A 19,397-nucleotide genomic window follows, 5' to 3' on the forward strand; every position below is an offset into this window, starting at 1 on the left:
GAAATGTTGAACTTCCCAGGGTTTTGCACAAGCCCACCGTCAGTTGGAATGTTTCAAATAACACTATTATTAGCCATTACCAAAGCAATCTTTAACACTAAAAAGCCCTAACAGATGGTATGTATTTATTCAAACTGGCCTTTCTTGATATGAGGCATTATTTCCTAAGTCTTCCCTTAGATACTAGTCACTTAACTTGGCATTTTAGAAGCAAAGGAGTTCTAATTATTGTATAGTGTGTCCAACCATCTAAGTCATGACATGAAAAATATGTTTTAGGTTTGGTATCAAATATTTCATGAAAAAAGACAATTCCCAGTACTCTCAAATTCTGGTCATTAACTTCATACCTCTCTGTGCAAGCTTTAAACACGGTACAGAAGGAAAAGCATGGGATTTGGAGTCTGGGTTCTAGTGCAGCTCTGCCACTTACCAGCCATGTGACTTGGGGCAAGTTCAGTTTCCTCATCTGCAAAATGAGGATACATTATCTCATTTAATACTCACAATAAACCCTGTACTGTATGTCAAAGTGTCTAGCACAGTGCCTGGCACATAGCAGGCATTCAGGAAATGTTAGTTCCTTTCCTCTTTCCTTTCTTAAGTTCTGAAAGACAATGTTCCAAATTATGCTAACACTGCATAGTAATTAAAAGGCAAATAATATCCATAAATTATTTCCCTGGAGTTTCCCTTCTAACAAACCTGGGCAATGGAATGATGGAAATGTATGGCTCTTATTCTTTATTTTGTTAAAAAAATGCCTATTAACTTTTAAAATTTATACTGTATTTTATTATATCACTTTAGAGAATAAATTATTAAAAGAGAGCATTACAAAATATCCCATTAAATGTATGTAACCATTTAAAATATATAACTGTGAAGGTGAAGAATCACAAAAAAACAAATGATACAGTCTCATCAGACTGGTAATAAGAACACTGAAAACTGCCACAAATCAGAGGTGCTTGTTTCTCACTAACAAAGAAAGAAAGGAGAAACCCAGCCCAATGCCTATCTTGATAGCTTCCAAAGTGAAAGTTTATCAATACCCCCCCCCGTGGTGACTTTATTTGCTTATCTATCTATCTATCTATTTATATATCTATAGTATTGAGCATATTAATGGAACATAACCATTTTTTTATATGGAGCTCCAGCCTTCATATATCTTTTTGCTATGTGTCACTAATCACAAATACACCTAAGTAATAAGCAACAGAGGTAACTTAGAAGTCATATTTAGAAGCAGGGAGCTCCAGAAGCTACTGACATCTTCCCTTTTCTGTTTTGTTTCTCTCCGTCCCTACGGCCACACCAGGGCTCCTAATGCCAAAATCAGGTTTGTCCTTGCCTGGTGCCTCACTCTGTCAAAAAGGTTCCCTCCTCCAATGTTCCAGTTTCTTCAGGAAAACTAAATCCTACGTAAACAAGACTAAGTGCTGAACAATTCAAATATGTTACAACACACAGACCACATAGAATCAAGTCATTAACTAGTTTTTACTTTAGGTTACACTGAGTTATACATTAAGTAAAAACAGTTTGTAAAAAATAAATTATATTAATATTTAGTTCTACGTAATAGCAAACATACACTCTGTCGTCCTATCAGAGTAATAATACTCTAGAACAAAATGTATTTTGACTATTAAAATGCTAATTTTATTTTGTATGTTTTGTAAGCAGTGTGTAGTGTGCTATTGTAACTCACCTAACATTAGCATTAATTTATCGATGTCAGAAGAACTTTGAGGAGCAGCGTAATGTGGTGTGAACAGAACCAAGATAAGGACCCTGAAGAGCCAAACTGGTTCACCACTTGCTAGCTTTGTAAGCTTGTAACCGTCATAACACCCACTCTCATCCGCATTTGTGCAAAATGAACATAATATCTGCCTTGAGTAAATCTGGGGGGATTCGTGGAAAGTGCTTTTCCTTGGGTCTATTTAAGTACAGTTTCCTCAGTGAGGTCTACCCTGATCCTTCAACCTATATTAGCTGTGGGTCTCTCACAGTCTGATAGTTTGATAGCATTTACCACATTTATATTTATTGTTATTTGTAACATTAAGTGATCTTTTAAAGTTTACATAAATGCAAAGTATTATTTTACTAGTCAGTGTGTTCCTATAGGCAAATAAAACTTTGCAAAGTGAAACAATTATCCTAAGTTATCTTTCATTACCATTTTTTAACAAAAATGTTAAGAAAATAGCATAATGACAATTTCATATGGATTTGGAGTTTTACTGAAACTTAAGGTAGGTAAGTGACTCCTATATTTTCACTTCCAACATGATTATAACTTGCTTTGCTACCAACTTCAAGAAGCTATTACACCTGATAAAATCCATTCTTTTATGTGAAAATTTCCAAAAATCTTTTCTTTTCACAAAGGTGAAACGTATTTGTATTCTCTTGTATCAAGTATTAATTAAGATACTATTTTCTAAATCTGAATAAGTTAGGAGGCTTGTTTTTAATAATTCACGTATCCAGGCTCAATACAATTTATTAGAGATTTTTTAGACCCAGAGACTAAAAGATAAGGAATTGGACTCTTACCAATCAGATTTAAATAAAGCCAAAGCTATTTCTAATAAAAACTTAAATTATATCCAACAGAATAATATAATTCTATAAACTATAAATATTCCCTTTTCACATTCAATTACTGGTCTTCTAAGTAAATGCTTCTAAGAACTCTTCCAGATCTGTCCTTATTGTCAGCAGCCTTATGGAGAGCCATAAAATCAATCTCATGGGTCAAGAGTAGCATTTAAAAAAAAATAGAAAAGTATGAATACATTACATATACTAAAGCTAAGAGTTACTTTTGAAGTGGATTTTATATAAACCTAAGGTACACACAAGTCTGCCACACTGTGATATAATAATGGGTCATGGTCAAAAAGTTTGCAAGCCAATAATCTATAACCATCAATCTCAGAGGGGGGGTACTGTCCATTTTCAAATAGCATTTCAAATAAAATTGATTCTGTGAGAACTGACCAGATTTCCAAAAATAATGATTTCCAAAGATACAATGAGGTAGTGAAAAAATTTGACATGTTAAAGTTTCATCATTTAGAAAATTTTGAATTGGAAAGGATAAATCATGTATAAGCTTTACAGATGAAACTGTCAAAAAATCTCTTTAAGGATGCTATATTCATTCTGTAAATGTTATTTATAAGCAATGGTTAAACATTTATGAAAATTTTTACCTTCAAAGTTCATCTTTAAATATATTCTGAGTATTTTCAAATCATTTTCTTTTCTGATTCTCTCTCATGCTTAGAGAAGTCGAATGGTACATTGAAATGTATAAAGAAACTAATAATTTTTAGAAAATAAATATATGCACAAAAGTGCTTTTTGGTTCTAAGAATCATATGACATACAGTACTTGAGATTATTTAAGTCCATCTATATTTTACAATGAATTTGCCATTTTAGAGCTTCTACAATCTATAACATCTCTAAAACTTCACAGATGTTTTGAGAAAAACAACAGCTCAATATAATTTTAAAAACAATTTTATACATGTGTTAGTTGTTCAAGACAATGGAATGTTCCTGTTTAGGAGGAGGAGCTGAGACCCACTAACTCTGAAGAGGTAAATTGTGAGCAGGCTCTTTACAACTACCCATTCTTTATGAAGTCAAATGCAAATAAGTACTGGGTTAGAAATAAGACACCACTCAATAAACATAGTTGCAACAACGTAGTGAATATTACCGACTAAGTCAGAAGCATTACTATAACTCAGAAAACCAAACCAACTGAATTCGATTTTCAGATATGCACTTCCCAGACTGTGCACTAGATGGCGTCGTGAGCGGCAGATCCGCAGAGCGACAGGGTAAGGGCGCCCGACCCAGAGTCCACAGGCAGTGGAGTGGCGCAGAGCTCTTCGGATCTGCCGGCACACGTGCGGTGCTGGCATCCCACAGCAGATACTTACCCGCAGAGAAATGCTAAAGTGAAGCTTACAAGGCAAGCTACTCAGTCCAAGAACTAGTCTGGAGACAGGCACGCGGGGAGCTAGTTAACAACCTCAGAAAGGAACTGGCTCAGTCACAGCCTGACTCAGAGCTGACGTCAATTTGCAGCCAGCTTGGAGTTTAACTTTTCCACTTCCCCGAGGAACCAAGATTCCAGGAAATGCAATGACGTCAGCCCTTTGAACTCCATTAGGGAGGAACAGACCTCGAGCAAAGAAAGGAGTAGGTACACAACACTCTGGCCTGCTTTGGAGCTACATTTGTTTACAGCAATGAAATTGGAAGCTTAATTTTTCACAACTTGAACAGTATGTATGTTTAACGTGTAGCTGCACTGGATATGCAACAGGTTGCAGATAAAGTAACAGCTTATTTTAATAAGAGAGAGACAGAAACTGCCTTGATCAAGTAAACAATGTCACACTGAGCAAAGAACCAATCACACTAAGATACCTTAAAGCAGGCTGAATAAGATATAAAACTCCTAAGCAACTGGAGAAGTAATACTTCTGATATACTCAGAGGTCCCTAAATAAGTTTACAAAACTTCAAAAATAATTTTGCAGAATTTAAATCTTTCCCTAAAGTTCTTACCTGTTTCATCTCCAGTTACAGCCATGATGGGCTTCTGCATACAGAATTGCCTCTTCCTTTCACAGGTCAACACAAAGTGTTCTGGCTAGCATGCATGTGCAGTTCTAAGTGGCAGTATTGACACCACAATGACATCACTAGCCTATCACTGCTATAAATTTGCTTTGTTAGACAAGCTCACTGAAACCAAAGCCCTATAAAAACCCTGCAATAAACCATCAAATGCTCATCTCTCATTTTTACACAAAAATCTGTTGAGAAGCTCTGTTGCAAAAAAAAAAAAAAAAAAATCTCATTAGCATTAAAAGATACCAGTTTGTTTCTTATGGGGCTATTTATTATTATTCTGTCCAAGGCTATTAAATAAACAGAGGCCATAAACCCTATAGGTTCTTCATAAGTTGGGGGAGGGAAAAAAACACTTGGAGATTTAAAAAACAACTGACAATCATCCCAGAGAGATGCTGTGAAGTAAAGAGAAATGTATTTCGTGGACACTTCTAGATTCCCCAAGTAAGAAATACCTACTGACCTTTGTTTATTTATATCACATTTCTATTTGTTATACCAGAAAATCCAGCTGTTCCTAAGGTGACGTATAACTTGCTAATTTCACTTGAAAGTAGATACTTAAATTAAAAAAATTCAAATGTAGCAAGTATAATATAACACTCTTCCATAAATATTAGATTTAACCATATGAACTCGCTCATATTTGGCCTTTTTGGCCCACAAAAATAGCAAGTACACGTGCCTCAATCTAACATTATTTTACTAAATTAAAAGCCCTTGTAAAGAATTTTATGACTTTAAAAAATTCATATATAAATCACAATTACTATTCCTAAATTTAAAAAATATGTCAATTAAAAATATGTCCAATTTTATTTATGTTACTTAACGAAGGTTTGGCATATGAAGAGCTGGATCACTATAAATTTAACTATTCCAAGGTTAAACACAAAGTTGGCACATGTTCAACAGTATAATGGACCACAGCCTAGGGGAAAAATGACTTGCATCTCTATGGCACAAAAGTAAGTGACAAGTCACTGAGACCTTTTACTTTCATGAGTGGGTTGTACAAAGCCAGTCCCTTGTATGATTAGAATTCAAGTTGACCTTGTGTCAATGAAAAGACATCCCACCACATTTCTGCCTTATTCAAAGAAGTATCTTCTAGTAAAGTCAGGGGCACTCAGATGCTTAGGAGGAGAAACAGGAGGGAGGACCCATATTTTCAGTAATGTTTCAGAACTTATAAACTGAAGATGTCCTGCTAATATGTAAGAAAGTCTGGAGAGTACCTTAGACATCAACCCCAATCAGAGGCTCCATAAAAAAATCTTTGTTATTGCAGCCACACCTATGAATTTGGATCTAAGATTACTAGTTGGTTTTATTTACATTTTAGAAAGTTCAAATTACAACATTTGTTTAAGTTGGCACTTAGGTGCTCAATAAATATTAGTGTAAAAGCAAGTGTAGCCCTGGCTGCTGTGCTTCAGTGGATTGAGTGTCAGCCTGCAAATCAAAGGGTTGCTGGTTGGATTCCCAGTCAGGGCATATGCCTGGGTTGCAGGCCGGGTCCCCAGTTGGGGGTGTGCGAGAGGCAACCAAACATTGATGTTCCTCTCCCTTTCTCCCTCCCTTCCACTCTCCCTAAAAATAAATAATAAAATCTTTTTAAAATAAAAAATAAAGTGTTAATGAAGGAAAGGAAAGACGGAAGTTGGTTACCTGGCTGACTACGATTAGTAAAGTTTTAATAAATTCCCTGCACCCAATAAACTCAGGTTATCAGCACACAGAACTAGGAACAGTATCACTGGACATAATGTATCTTACTTTCAGTAAGTGGTTATTGAACCCATTTATCGTATGCCAGGGACTATACTAGGAACTGAGAATCCCTGTCCAAAAAAAAGTCACCATGTAGGCAGGACCCGAAGAGTCACAATTCAGTGATACATGCTGTGAGAAGGTGCAGCAGAAACTTCAAGAGGTGACCTAAGCCAGCTGTGGAAGTCAGGGAAGGCTTCCTGGAGGAAGTGCTATCCAAGATGAAACATGAACAATGTCAGGGAAAACAGCAATGTGTGAAGGCTATAGAGGAGAGCAGTCAAAACACATGAAAGGAAATTAAAGAAATCCAGTATAAGAGGGCAAAGTGAGAAGGAGGAAGTAAGGCCTAGGTCAAGCAGAGGTTTGGGCCATGTTAAGGATTTTGACTCTGTCCAACAATAGGCATTCATTCATTGAAGAGTTTTGAGCAGGACATTGACATAATGAGATACGAATTTTAAAATTACCACTATGAACTGCAGAATTGAGAGTATAATAGGGAAAGAGAAATGTTGGAGACATATACTCGTTTTCAAGAACTATTGGGTCCCAGAGTCATAGGGAGGAATGGGAAAAGAGCCTAGCTAAACTTTCAGGAACAATTTCCTAAAACATGGGCAAAGAAGAGATACGTTGTGCCTGGCAGGATTAGGAAACTGAGGGTGCTGCTCCAGAGCTACCAGCTCGAGGCCAGGCACCTGGCAGACCTGAGTCTGCCGCAGGAATCCAGGCGAGAGAGGACAGCGGCTGGAACCAAAACTATGATGGAGGTGGAGAGGAGTGCAGGGACATATAATTCAGCAAGAATTAATAGAGAAGGCAAGAAAGAGTAAGACATGACACCCAGGTTTCTGAATTGAAGCAACAGGATGAGAGAATCCTTTACTGAAACAGAATAAACAAAGGAGAACTGAGGTCGGGAAATAAATGTGGAATTTTGTATTTAAGAAGTCAGAGATGTGTGAGGAATATCTAAGTAGCCAGCTGGAATCAGGGGCGTAGTCACAGTGAACTGAAGCCATGGGGAGGGATGAGTTCCTCCAGGGACAGTACCCAAGTCAGACATGAAAAGGCCCAGGAAGCAATCCTGGGGAACACCACTAACACTTAGAGATGGACAGAGGAAGATTAGACCAACAAAGGAGACTGAAAGAGAAGCAGGAGAGCCAGAAGAAAAAATAGTAAGAATGCAGTTGAAGGAAGCAGAGTTCAACAGAGCTAAATACTGCGGAGGGATTCAATCGAGATAAGAAATCTCAAAAAAAGAGATTGCTGTGACCTTTCAATGGGATAGAGAGTAAGACAAGAATGCCCACTGGCCTCCTCTGTTTAACACAAAACTGAACTCCTGGCTATATTATTTTCAAAAAGAAAAGAAAAAAAAAAGAGAGAGAAGAAGAAGAAACAAGGTAAAGAGAAAAAGAAAACAAGAGGAATAAAGTTTGGAAGGGAAAAAACAAAACATCTTATTTGTATTTCATATAAATATTCACATAGTATCACAGATAAGAGTCACAAAGAATCAGCATATTATTGGAACTAATTAAAGAGTTTCAAAGGTAATAGTCAAAAGGTACTTTTATCCACACAAGCAACAACTAGAAAATGTGAGACAGGTATCATTCAAAAGAGCAACAAAACCTGGGGTTTGTGATGTATAAATTGGTTAATTATAGTTAATAATACTGCATGTATATTTCAAAATTGCTGAAAAGTAGATCTTAAAAGTTCTCATCACAAGAAAAACAAATCTGTAACTATTTGTAGAGAAAGATGTTAACTAGGTCTATTGTGGTGATTATTTATTGTGACTTATACAAATGTCAAATCATTATGTTGTACAGTAGTCCCTCTCTATATCGCGGTTCACTTCTCGCAGCCTCACTGTATTGCGGGATTTAAAAAATATATTTAATTATTTATCGCGGGTTTTTCGCTATATCGCGGAATTTTGCGGTACTGTATATGTATGTTGTTAAAGTTAGGTAGGTTTAAAAGTGTAGAATAAATGTAAGGTTCCTACTCTGCGGGAGGGTCTAGAATGTAATACCCGGGATAAGTGAGGGAATACTGTACACCTGAAATTAATATCATGTTATATGTCAATTATATCACGATAAAAAAGACTTCAGCCCTCCCTAAATTGATCTACAAATTAAATTCAGTCTCATCATTGATTTTATATTATTGTTATTTAGAAACTCAAAATTAATGGTTCACAAAAGCTAACTTGGCACTTTAAAAAAAGATAAAGATGAACTTGTTCTGTGAGGAACAGATCCAAGTATACTTGAGAACCTACTGTATAATTAAGACTGCTGGGTGGAGGGGAGCAAAGGGGAAAAATTGGAACTATTGTAACAATATAATCAATAAAATATATTTTAAAAAAAAGACTGCTTCATAAATTAACGGGGAAAGGGCAAAGCATCACTCGGGGAAAATTGGCTCCATACTCCTACCTAATACTATATACAGAGGTGGACCTCAAGTGAATTAAGGACCTAAATGTAAAAGGTAAAAAACTATGAAGCTAACGGAATTTTTGTAGAAAAATATCTTTGTGACTTATGGAAGAAAAGAATTCTTAAGTAAATCCCAAAAGCACAACACTTGTGTGTTATATATGCAAAAGTCTCCTTGTTAGAATATCAATTAAAAACCTCTTGTTAAAATATCAAGTTTGTGGTAGGCTTTCTATATTTAACAAATTAGAAGGAATCATGATTCTTTATGATTATTCATTTAGATATAGAGGTTTCATGAGTATGAGGGATATGTACAGTCCTGATTTAAGATGGTTTGCCTTACAGTTTTTCAACTTTAAATGGTTAAAAAGCTATACACATTCAAAGAAACTGCAGTTGGAATTTTGAATTTTGATCTCTCCAGGGCTCATGATATGAGGTCTGATCGTCTCTGCTGACGCTAGGCAGGTTCAGCGAGCTGCAGCTCCCAGTCAGCCAGGCGATCACAAAGTTCAACAGCCCACATGTATGACATGACTATGCCCAACTGAGCATGTTTAAAGCAGGTTTGGCTAAGCTATGATGGTTGGTAGATTAGGTGTATTAAATGCATTTTCAGCTTACTATGTTTTCAATTTATGACAGGTTAATCAGGATATAATTCCACCAGAAGCCGAGGAGCATCTGTAATGAGTAGCTTTAATATACATTTAAAAGAAAACATTAGCGTATTGGGTAAGCATCTGAAATTTTTTCATACTCCATAAATGCTACCACTTCAGTTCTTTATACTCTTTTTATTACAGTCCACACTAACCTCCAAAATAACTAGGAGGAAAGCTCATTAACAATAGGTTTATCAATTATAATCTGCTTTTTTCCATACTTGAAAGACTTTCAAACTAAAGGAACTAATGTTACTCTCCTTAAAATTAGTCCTATATCGGAAGTTCTCAGCAAAATGGTCCAAGAGGAATAGAATTAAGTTGAGAAAGCAAAATGTTGACAGTTCTAGTAAACACATTATAGTTACTATAAGCACACTGAATAAAATTAAATAATGCATAACTCAAATTTAATTGGAAGCTTATGTTCCCCCTTAAAGCTTAGGGCTACATTCCAACTGCATTATTTCACTACTGTCAGCTTCTGTAAGAGGAAGAACGGGCACCTCAGAATTCAAATATACTATGAATGGTCTAAAAAATAAAAATCAGCAATTGTTTTGAAATAAGATGTCTATAAGTTAAGACTTGAATGTAACAGCTGAGGAGAGACCCAAAGTCAGTGCAACACAGACTGGACTCTCCAATAATCCTAAACTGGGTAATAAACATATTTTAGATACAACATTTATAACCCTCTCAAATAAAAGATTATTTACTCAATTGAAGAATTCACTCATGTTTTCAACTCCTGTTTGTCATCATGCTACTCAGAATTTAACTTTCCTTTAAGCCACTAAAACCTGCTAAAAAATAAAAATCATGTAATTTATTTAACTTGTTTAATACACTAAAATATTTCTTCCTCAAGCGTATAAGTGACCCCCATCTACCTCCCATATATTTCAAAAATGTATAAAACCACCACAGAGTGGTGTGCTATACTAACCCACAGGTACTCTAAATTTATTAGGTTAATAAACTATACCTTGCACAACCACCTGGCTGCCTGGGACAAAGAACTGCTGTGTGCCATCAGCTGCCTCCGCTGCATACTGCACCATTGTAGCACCTGGTGGAGGAGCTCCTGAATTTGTCATTGTTAATGCCTGCAGTCCCTGAACACCATCACATCCTGGGTTAGAAATCTGGCTTGTTCCACCTTGAGCTATAGCAACTTAACAGAAAAAGAAAATAAATATTAGAGAATTCCACGCTTAATTTTTAGTAATCTCATATTGGAAGAATATACTCTGGGTCTATGTATTACCAATGCTTCTCACTCTCAATTTACCCTATTTCTCCACTCTGAATTGATAATAACTTGATAAACACTTGAAAATAACTTACATTCAAAATTGTTTGAAATACATAGAGCCCATGGAGCTTCACTCCTCTCTGGCATCCATCCAACTAAATTATTTAAGAGGAAGAATGGAGATGCAGACAGAAAGTCCAACTTCTTGATTTTCTCTATTCTTTCAGATATTTTTAGATATATATAATCAGCATTCTTCTAACATTTAAGAAATGGTCAGTGAAATTCCACTGAGCATCATAAATACAATTTTCTTCATTCAGCTAACTACTTTCCTAATTTATCATCGAAAGAAAATATTTTTCATGGAATATATATTTTGGTTCTTAAAGCTGAAGTCTTCATAAGTAGCCTTTACCATTTTGACTATGTCAGGAGAATCCTGAAATATAAAATATTAAGTTGGAAAGGACCTTAACAGGTAACTACTGAGAGTTTCAAAAGAAGAACTGGTCAAGTGAAATGTTTTTAAATTTCACTCGAACATCTATCTTCAGATAGAAGGTGCGTAATCATCAGTCTTTGTGATCAAGCAGTCCTGCTGCCCTTACAATTCTTTATGAAACAATTGTGGTTTGGCCCCAGTCCAAGTCTCAAGAAACACCAGGAGCAAGACAGTTCCTCTGGAATGGCTGCTCAGGCTCCATTTTTAAATGGACCCATTTCTGTTATTTTTCACACTTATATATAGTGGGCACTCAATATAATAAATGCATGACTATCATTTCCTCAAGACAGAACATAAGCCACTTGTGAATCTAGAAAAATCATATTAAGTATGGTTTCAAATTCTGATAATAGAGCTTAAAAAAATCCGAGGTGAGAGTAGTTCCACAGGTAAGAACCATGAAATAGGTAGGTAACAAAGATCCTTGCTTTGCTCTTTTTATACTGTTTTCTTTTTTTTTTTCCTCAATGTTTCCCCACAGTTACAACTAAAATTTAGTGCTTTCAAATGTGAAAAGCTGATAGAGCAAGAATCCGTTACTCTCATCATTTCATTTTCTGGTTAAGTCATTATATAATTAGATGTGAAAAACAAAAGCTAAATACACAAACAAATTGGCTCTAGGTGGAAAACGCTTCTACTGATAAGTCTTGGACTTAAGCCTAGCTTTTATTTTATTTTATTATTATTATTTTTATATAACACAGGTACTCCTGATTTTGGCATTATCAAATGACAGAGAACCTTTCCATTTCAAATGATACATTTCATTTGACAATAGACGAGATTTCCTAATGCATCAGGATATGGGAAATAGGTTTCGTGTGCACATATTCATTCAAAAGAGTTGAGAAAACATTTAGGTTACAAAATAGTCAAGAATAGTATGTGCTTTCAGTAAAAGTACATCAAGATAAAGTAAATAGTAGAAAAAACTAAGGTAAAATCAACTGATGAATTTATTAACATCTTTTGTTTTGGCTCATTAAAAAAATACTTAGGACTTCCAGCCAAGATGGAGGCGTAGACAGATGTGCTGCATCTCCCTCCACAGCTGAGAGGGAATAAAACTACCTCAGGATTGGAGACAACAAGAAGTTACAGAGAATCAGTCTGCATGCAAGTCCAGCAAACAAAGATATGGAGAGGAAATCTTCATCCAGGCAGGCAGGAGAGGCAGAGCCAGGGCAGAGGGGAAGCGGTGTGGTGGTGGCAGCAGTGGCGGCAGTGGCAGACCGGCGGAAAGCACAATAACATGTCTTAGAGGGTTGGGAGGGACACCTGGGGAGTGTTCCCAGCTCCTCACCAGACCACGCGGCTCACGATCCCAGCGCCAAGGAAGGTCAAGCCTCATTGCTTCTAGCTGTGCAAACCAGTGGGGGTTGGGGCGGAGGCAGAAGCTGCTGGTCTCTTAGCAGAGTCTGCTTGTTTGAAGAGACCCCAAGGTCCTGGAGCATCCGCAGACCCACCCACTCTGGGAACAACAGCCAGGGCAGCAGCTAGAGGGCGCCAGTCCCATATGGAAGTGGGAGAGATGCCTGGAAAAGGGGAGAGTGCTGGGAAGGCAGCATTGTTCCCTCTCAGCCCCCTCCCCTACATACAGCGCCACAACGTGGGGAAACAGATTGTCCCGTACTGATGAATCTCTAAGGCTCTGCCTCTTAACAACATAACAGGAGCGACAGCTCTACCTAAGAACAGAGGCAAACAAACACAGGAGCCTGTCAAGATGGGGAGACAGAGAAATATGGCCCCAAAATAGGAAAAGGATCAAGGTTCCAGTGGGAGAACTAAGTGACAAGGAGATAGCCAGCCTAACAGATGCAGAATTCCAAACACTGGTGATAAAGATGCTCACAGGCTTGACAGATATGCTTGAGTATGGCAAACACATAAGAGAAGTGAAGGCTATGCTAAATGAAACAAAGGAAAATCCACACAAAACCAATGGAGAAGGGAAGAAAACCAGTGTTCAAGTCAATTATTTGGAACATAAGGAAGAAAAAAACAGTCGACCAGCACAGAATGAGGAAACAAGAATTGAAAAAAATGAGGAGAGGCTTGGGAACCTCTGGGACAACATTAAATGTGCCAACATCAGAATCATGGGGGTGCCAGAAGAAGAAGAGAAAGAGCAAGAAATTGAAAACGTATGTGAAAAAACAATGGAGGAAAACTTCCCAAATTTTGTGAAGAAAATAGACATACAAGTCCAGGAAGCATGGAGAGTCCCGGGTGAGCTGGACCTGGAGGGGACCACACCAAGAAACACCATGATTAAAATGCCAAAGGTTAAAGATAAAGAGAGAATCCTAAAAGCAAAAAGAGAGAAGTGGAGAGCTGCCCACAAAGGGCTGCCTATTAAGACTATCAACTGATTTCTCAAAAGACACTTTTCAGGCAAGAAGGGATGGGCAAGCAGTATTCAATGTGATGAAAAGCAAGGACCTACAACCAAGATTAGTCTATCCAACAAAGCTATCATTTAGAATGGAAGGGCAGATGAAGTGCTTCCCAGTCAAGGTGAAGCTAAAGGAGTTCATCATCACCAAGCCATTATTATAAGAAATGTCAAAGGTGACTTACTTAAGAAAAAGAAGATCAAATCTATGAACACTAAAATGACAAAAACTCACAACTATCAACAACTGAATCTAAAAAATAAAAACAAAATCCAACTAAGCAAATCAGAATAGGAACAGAATCATAGGTATGGGGATCATTTGGAGGGTTATCAGCTGGGAGGAGAAAGGGGGAGAAATGGAGAAATGGCACATGGATTAAGAAGCATAATTGGTTGGTACAGAATAGGCAGGGGGGAGTTAAGAATAACATAGGAAAAGGTGAAGCCAAAGAACTTATACGCACGACCCATGGACATGAACTAAGGGGAGTGGGATTGCTGGAGGGAAGGGGGTACCAGGCAGAGGGGAGCAAAGGGGAAAAAAATTGTAACTACTGTAACAACATAATCAATAAAAATACTTTAAAAATTAAAAAAAACTTAGAGGAACTTTCTAGCAAGAAGCCCACACTGTTGTTAACAATGAAGAGTCCACACTGGTCTATGCATAGTAATTGGGACTCAAGCAGAATATAATTGTCTTTCTATTTTAGACCCTATGCATACTTATTTTCCTCTTTTAAGTTATCCTTAATAACATTACAGTTTCATAAAATAGCTACACTGAAGTAGAAATGGAGAGCTAGATTACATAATCAACTAAATTCTACTTCAATGCCCATTATTAATTGATTTAAGCCTGCTAGTATGTTATATGTTTATGGTAATGGTGGGTAGAGGTTAAGCTCTGTGGTTCCAGTTAATCTGGGAAATACTTATCTGACTCCCTCACCTCCAGAGTCTCAGGTGACTTACACCACATAATTAAGTGGCTCACTCTATGTACACTAGTTGAATGTTGGACATACTGACCTTCATAAAGAAAGCATTTGTCTGGGTAAAGTGTAATTCATTAATTTACTAAGTATTTTTCTACTATGCTAGTTTTAGTGGTTACACAAACACTTTTATATATTCAATATATCCTTACACAGTCATGATATTTAGTTTCAAATCAGTATAAACCTAAATATGGTTTCCCCATCACCAACTTACCATCCATCACAGTAACTAGGATGCTATCATATCAACTAGTCCAGGCAATAAATTCTTTTAAAATTCCTGGTATACAAACCATGTTTAAAAGATCTTCTATTTCCACTACTCATTGCCATTGAGCACTGCTCTCCTAAAACTATTAATATCATTGACAGAAACTATCATTTACAGGATAAAATTTCAAAAATATTTCAGTCTTGTAAAATCAATAGAAGGGTAAACAAGATAAATAAGGGTAGAAAACGGGGGTGGAGGGTTAGGTTTAATAAGCAATTGAGGAAAAAAAGATTTAATCTACTCATCCTGACTGGTATGGCTCAGTGGGTTGGATATCGTCCTGTAAACTGAAAGGTCGCTGGTTCCATTCCCAGTCAGAACACATGCCCAGGCTGCAGGTCAGGTCCCCAGTTGGTGGCGTGTGAAAGGCAACCGATCATGTTTCTCTCATACATTGACATCTCTCTCCCTCTCTTCCTTCCTTCCCCTCTCTCTAAAAATGAATAAATTACTTCAGGCCAAGATGGAGGCCTAGACTAACATGCTCTGTCTCCCTCCACAACTAAGAAGGAATACAACTACTGCAAAACCAGAAATAACCAGAAGTTCCAGAAAATAAAGCTACATGGAAGTCCAATGTATGAAGTTATAAAGAAGTGGTGCTCGTCCAGATGTGTAGGAGGGGCGAAGCCAGGGCAGAGAGGTCAGTCTGTGCTGGCAGTGGGCCATCAGTAAGCACAGACACCCATATTTAAGGGGAGGTAAGAAGTGCCTGCGGAGCACCCCTGGCTGTGGACCAAACCCATCAGCTCATGATTCCAACGCTGGGGAAGGCAGACCCCCATTGCCTCAGACTGGAGGAGGAGGCTCCCGGTTTTCAGCGGAGAGTGAATGGCAGGAATCCATATTGCCCCCCCCAAATGCCACAGCGTGGTGAGAAGGGTCACCAGGTTGTGACCAGTGCACAGGGCTCTGCCTCCTATAGCGTAGGAGGTGTGACAGCCCCGCCCAGGAAGCAAAGGTAAACACAAAACTGTCAGGATGGCACAGATCATGATAGAGATCCCAGTGACGCAGCTGACCAGACACCAAATATCTAATCTAACGAAGCAGCAGATAGGAAATCTTTCTGAGGCACACTTCAGAGCTTTGGTTATATGAATGTTTACAGACTTAACAGCAGATCTTAAACAAGACGGGGAAGGAATGAAGGTTAGTCCTGCTGAAATGAACAAAAACACATATGAAACTAGTGGTGAGGGAAAGAAAACCAGGGATCAAATCAACAAATTGGAACACAGGGAAGGAACAGTCAACCTGTGCAGAAAGAGGAAATGAAAAGTGAGGAAAATGAGGAGAGGCTCAGAAACCTATGGGACAGCTATAAGTGGAACAACATCCGAATCATAGGGTTGCCAGAAGGTGAAGAAGAACTAGAAATTGAAAAATTATGTGAAAAAATAATGAAGCAGAACTCCTCTAACTTACCAGTCTAGGATGCACAAAGAGTTCCAAAAAAACTGGACCCAGGGAAAACCACACCAAGACACATTATAATCAAAATGTCAAAAATTAAGGATAAAGAGAGAATCTTAAAAGCAGCAAGAGAGAAGTAGAGAATTATGTACAAAGGGGTCCCAATAAGACTATCAGCTGATTTCTGAAAAGAAACTCTGCAGGCAAGAAGGGACTGGCAAGAAATATTCAAAGTAATGAAAAGCAAAAACCTACAACCATGATTACTCTATCCAGCAAAGCTGTCATTCAGAATAGAAGGGCAGAGAAAGTGCCTCCAGGACCAAGTAAAACTGAAGGAGTTCATCAGATCCAAACCACTGTTATATGAGATGTTAAAGGGACTTGTTTAGGAGAAAGAAGATCAAAACTATGAACATTAAAATGAAAACTGTATCACAACAACCAACAACTGAAGCTAGGGAATCAAAACAAAGGCAAACTAAGGAGGCAATGAGAGTGGGAAAAAGTATGGTGAACATTATGGGGGAAGGTTAGCAGGGAGGAGGAAGTGGGGAAAGGGAGGGAGATGGTACAGGAATTAAGAAGTGTAGTAGGAGCGAGTGGAGTAGATAGGAAGATGTTGAGAACTATATGCACAATCAACGGGCATAAAGGGGTATGGACAACTGGAGGGAGGGATGTCACTGGGTGGAGGGGAACACAGGGAAAAGAAATTGGGACAACTGTAACAGCATAATCAATAAAGCATATTAAAAAATGATTAAAATACAAAAAAAGAAAAGAAAAAGAAAAAAATTACAAGGAGGAAGTAAGAATGATCTTTAAGAATGTCCAATGAATATTAGCCTGGCTGATAGATATTTTTTCATGCCCTAGCCATATGATTACTTCCAGAATAACTTATTGTTCTCAGTTAAAAGAAAATGTAGCAGGTGTTGGTGCTCTCTCCAACTTACAAAAGCCAACACCTTCATTTCTCCCCTCTCTTTCCATGTGTAGAGCAGACTGGGAGAGATGAGTTATGAAAGCTTCCAGGAGCAGCACCAGAACACTGGCTTGCCTGAGCGTACGTGTACCCCTGGGGCAAGTTTACTCTGAGGCATCTGCTTTATACCAATGATTTTCAACCCATAAGTTGTGAGGTAACAGGGTTTTTTTGTTGTTTCTGACCAATGTTTTCTTAAAAGACAATAAAAATCAATGTGTATATTTAAAAAATAAAAAGAAGCATAGTAGGAGGGAGGGGAGTAGATAGGAAGATGTTGAGAAGAACTATATGCACAACCAATGGGCATGGACTAAGAGGGGAGGCAACTGAAAGGAGGGGTGTCACTGGGTGGAGGGGAACAAAGGGAAAAGAAATTAGGGTAACTGTAACAGCATAATCAATAAAGCATATTTTTAAAAAATGAATAAATAGATCTAAAAAAAAGATTTCATCTGCTCTCTTTTTACTTGATGCTAACATCTTTTTAATCCTAAACCTGTATAAGTGAGCTGATTTAAATACATAAACATGTAAATGTTTAATTAATTCTAATTTAAAACTATCTTTATTCCAAATTACAAGGAAAAAGATTCATGATTAAATTTTCATTGAATTAACGTGTAAGTATCCCTGCCTTATAAACAGCAGAAACACTAAAATAGCCTCAAGTTAGAATAAGAACAGCAACACCAAGATAAAAAGCCAGATTTACATTAAGTAGATACCTTCTATGTTTGCTTTGAAAATTACCTCGGGAGAATGTAAGCAAAGTCACTACTAAGAGTAAAAATTCATGCAACTGCATTTAGTTTAGAATGTGTAAGCCTATCATGTGCAAATTATTTTAATGAAGAATCAGGATTAGTGTTTACTCATGAGTCTCCTGAGAATTATGAATTCTTTAGCAGTGCACACAGTTCATATGTCTTTTTCATAATGGTGAATTTTGGAATCACCCAATTACCTTTAGTACATAAGAATTTCAATAAAAATGAGTTAATAGAGACTCATTATAACAAAGTTCTTAGTAAAATAAAGTAGAAACAAGCAAAGAGACAAGTGACAGTTGGAAAAAAAGTAATTCAAAACCTTGGGTGATAGTCCTTAATTGGTAAGAAAAGAGGTCAGGTTGAGTATAGTAGAGTGAGGGATTAAAAAAACAACTGTCTTTAGCCCTGGCCTGGTGGCTCAGTTCGTTGGAGCATTATCCTGTACACCAAAAGGATTTGAGCTTGATTGCCAGGCAGGGCACATACCTAGGTTCTGGATTCAATCCTCATTGGTGTGCATAGGGAAGCAACTAATCAATATTTCTCTCTCTCTCTCTACCTCTCCCTCTATAATCAATAAACATATCCTTGGGTGAGTGTTTAAAAAATTAATATTATTAAAAAATTAAATTAAAAAAACTGTTTTAAGAATAAACAAGGATAAAAAACAACTGTCTTGAGAAAACAATGAATTAAACTTCAAATACTTAAAACTCCTTACTCCTTAGTTACTTTTACTATGCATTCATAAATTCACTCTCATTTAATTCATGTCTTAGACAGAAAATAAATTCTATTTAAATTGCTAATTAAAAACCGCCATTTAGTGTAGTGGAAGCTACACTAACCTCCTCCCAGAACCAGTCTGGAATTACAACTTAATTGTGGAGAAATCATCTGGAATAACCAACTGAACACTAGGTGAGGAGAAGCCTTATAACCACAGACAGACAGAAAAGGCCCCTTCATGACAATGTGACTGGTAGGAAGTGCGGAGATGTAAGAGGACTGGCTGGGCTCCCATGGGTGGCAGCTGCAGGGAAGGAGAAATAGCGCAGCAGCTGGGGATTCCCCCTGAGAAAGGCAGGGTCTAAACCCACAGCTGGGCTTCACAGTTTACAGCAACAGAGCGGAGTAAAATAGCATCCAGCTGCGAAAAGCAAAAAGCTGCAGGGCTTTTTGCTGGCCT

The 19,397-nt window shown here is 37.4% G+C and overlaps 1 protein-coding gene across 15 annotated transcripts in view; it reads right to left on the bottom strand.

Annotated features, from left to right (window-relative positions):
* CREM (cAMP responsive element modulator) overlaps positions 1 to 19,397 on the bottom strand; it is a 101,700-nt gene that overhangs the window by 17,208 nt on the left and 65,095 nt on the right. For 6 of the 15 annotated variants that reach the window (XM_090266147.1, XM_090266146.1, XM_090266150.1 and 3 more), the window contains one exon: positions 10,575 to 10,763. The exons of 2 other annotated variants lie outside the window; for them this stretch is intronic. In XM_090266147.1, coding sequence (XP_090122273.1) covers positions 10,575 to 10,763 — 189 coding nt within the window. Of the gene's footprint in view, positions 1 to 433; positions 470 to 4,608; positions 4,662 to 10,574; positions 10,764 to 19,397 lie in introns of those variants that run through there. 7 more of the 15 variants (XM_090266152.1, XM_090266155.1, XM_090266153.1 and 4 more) reach the window with 3 other exon arrangements.

The sequence above is a fragment of the Furipterus horrens genome, unplaced genomic scaffold (genome assembly GCF_987537825.1).
Source record: "Furipterus horrens unplaced genomic scaffold, mFurHor1.1.pri manual_scaffold_2, whole genome shotgun sequence".
Lineage (NCBI taxonomy): Eukaryota > Metazoa > Chordata > Mammalia > Chiroptera > Furipteridae > Furipterus > Furipterus horrens.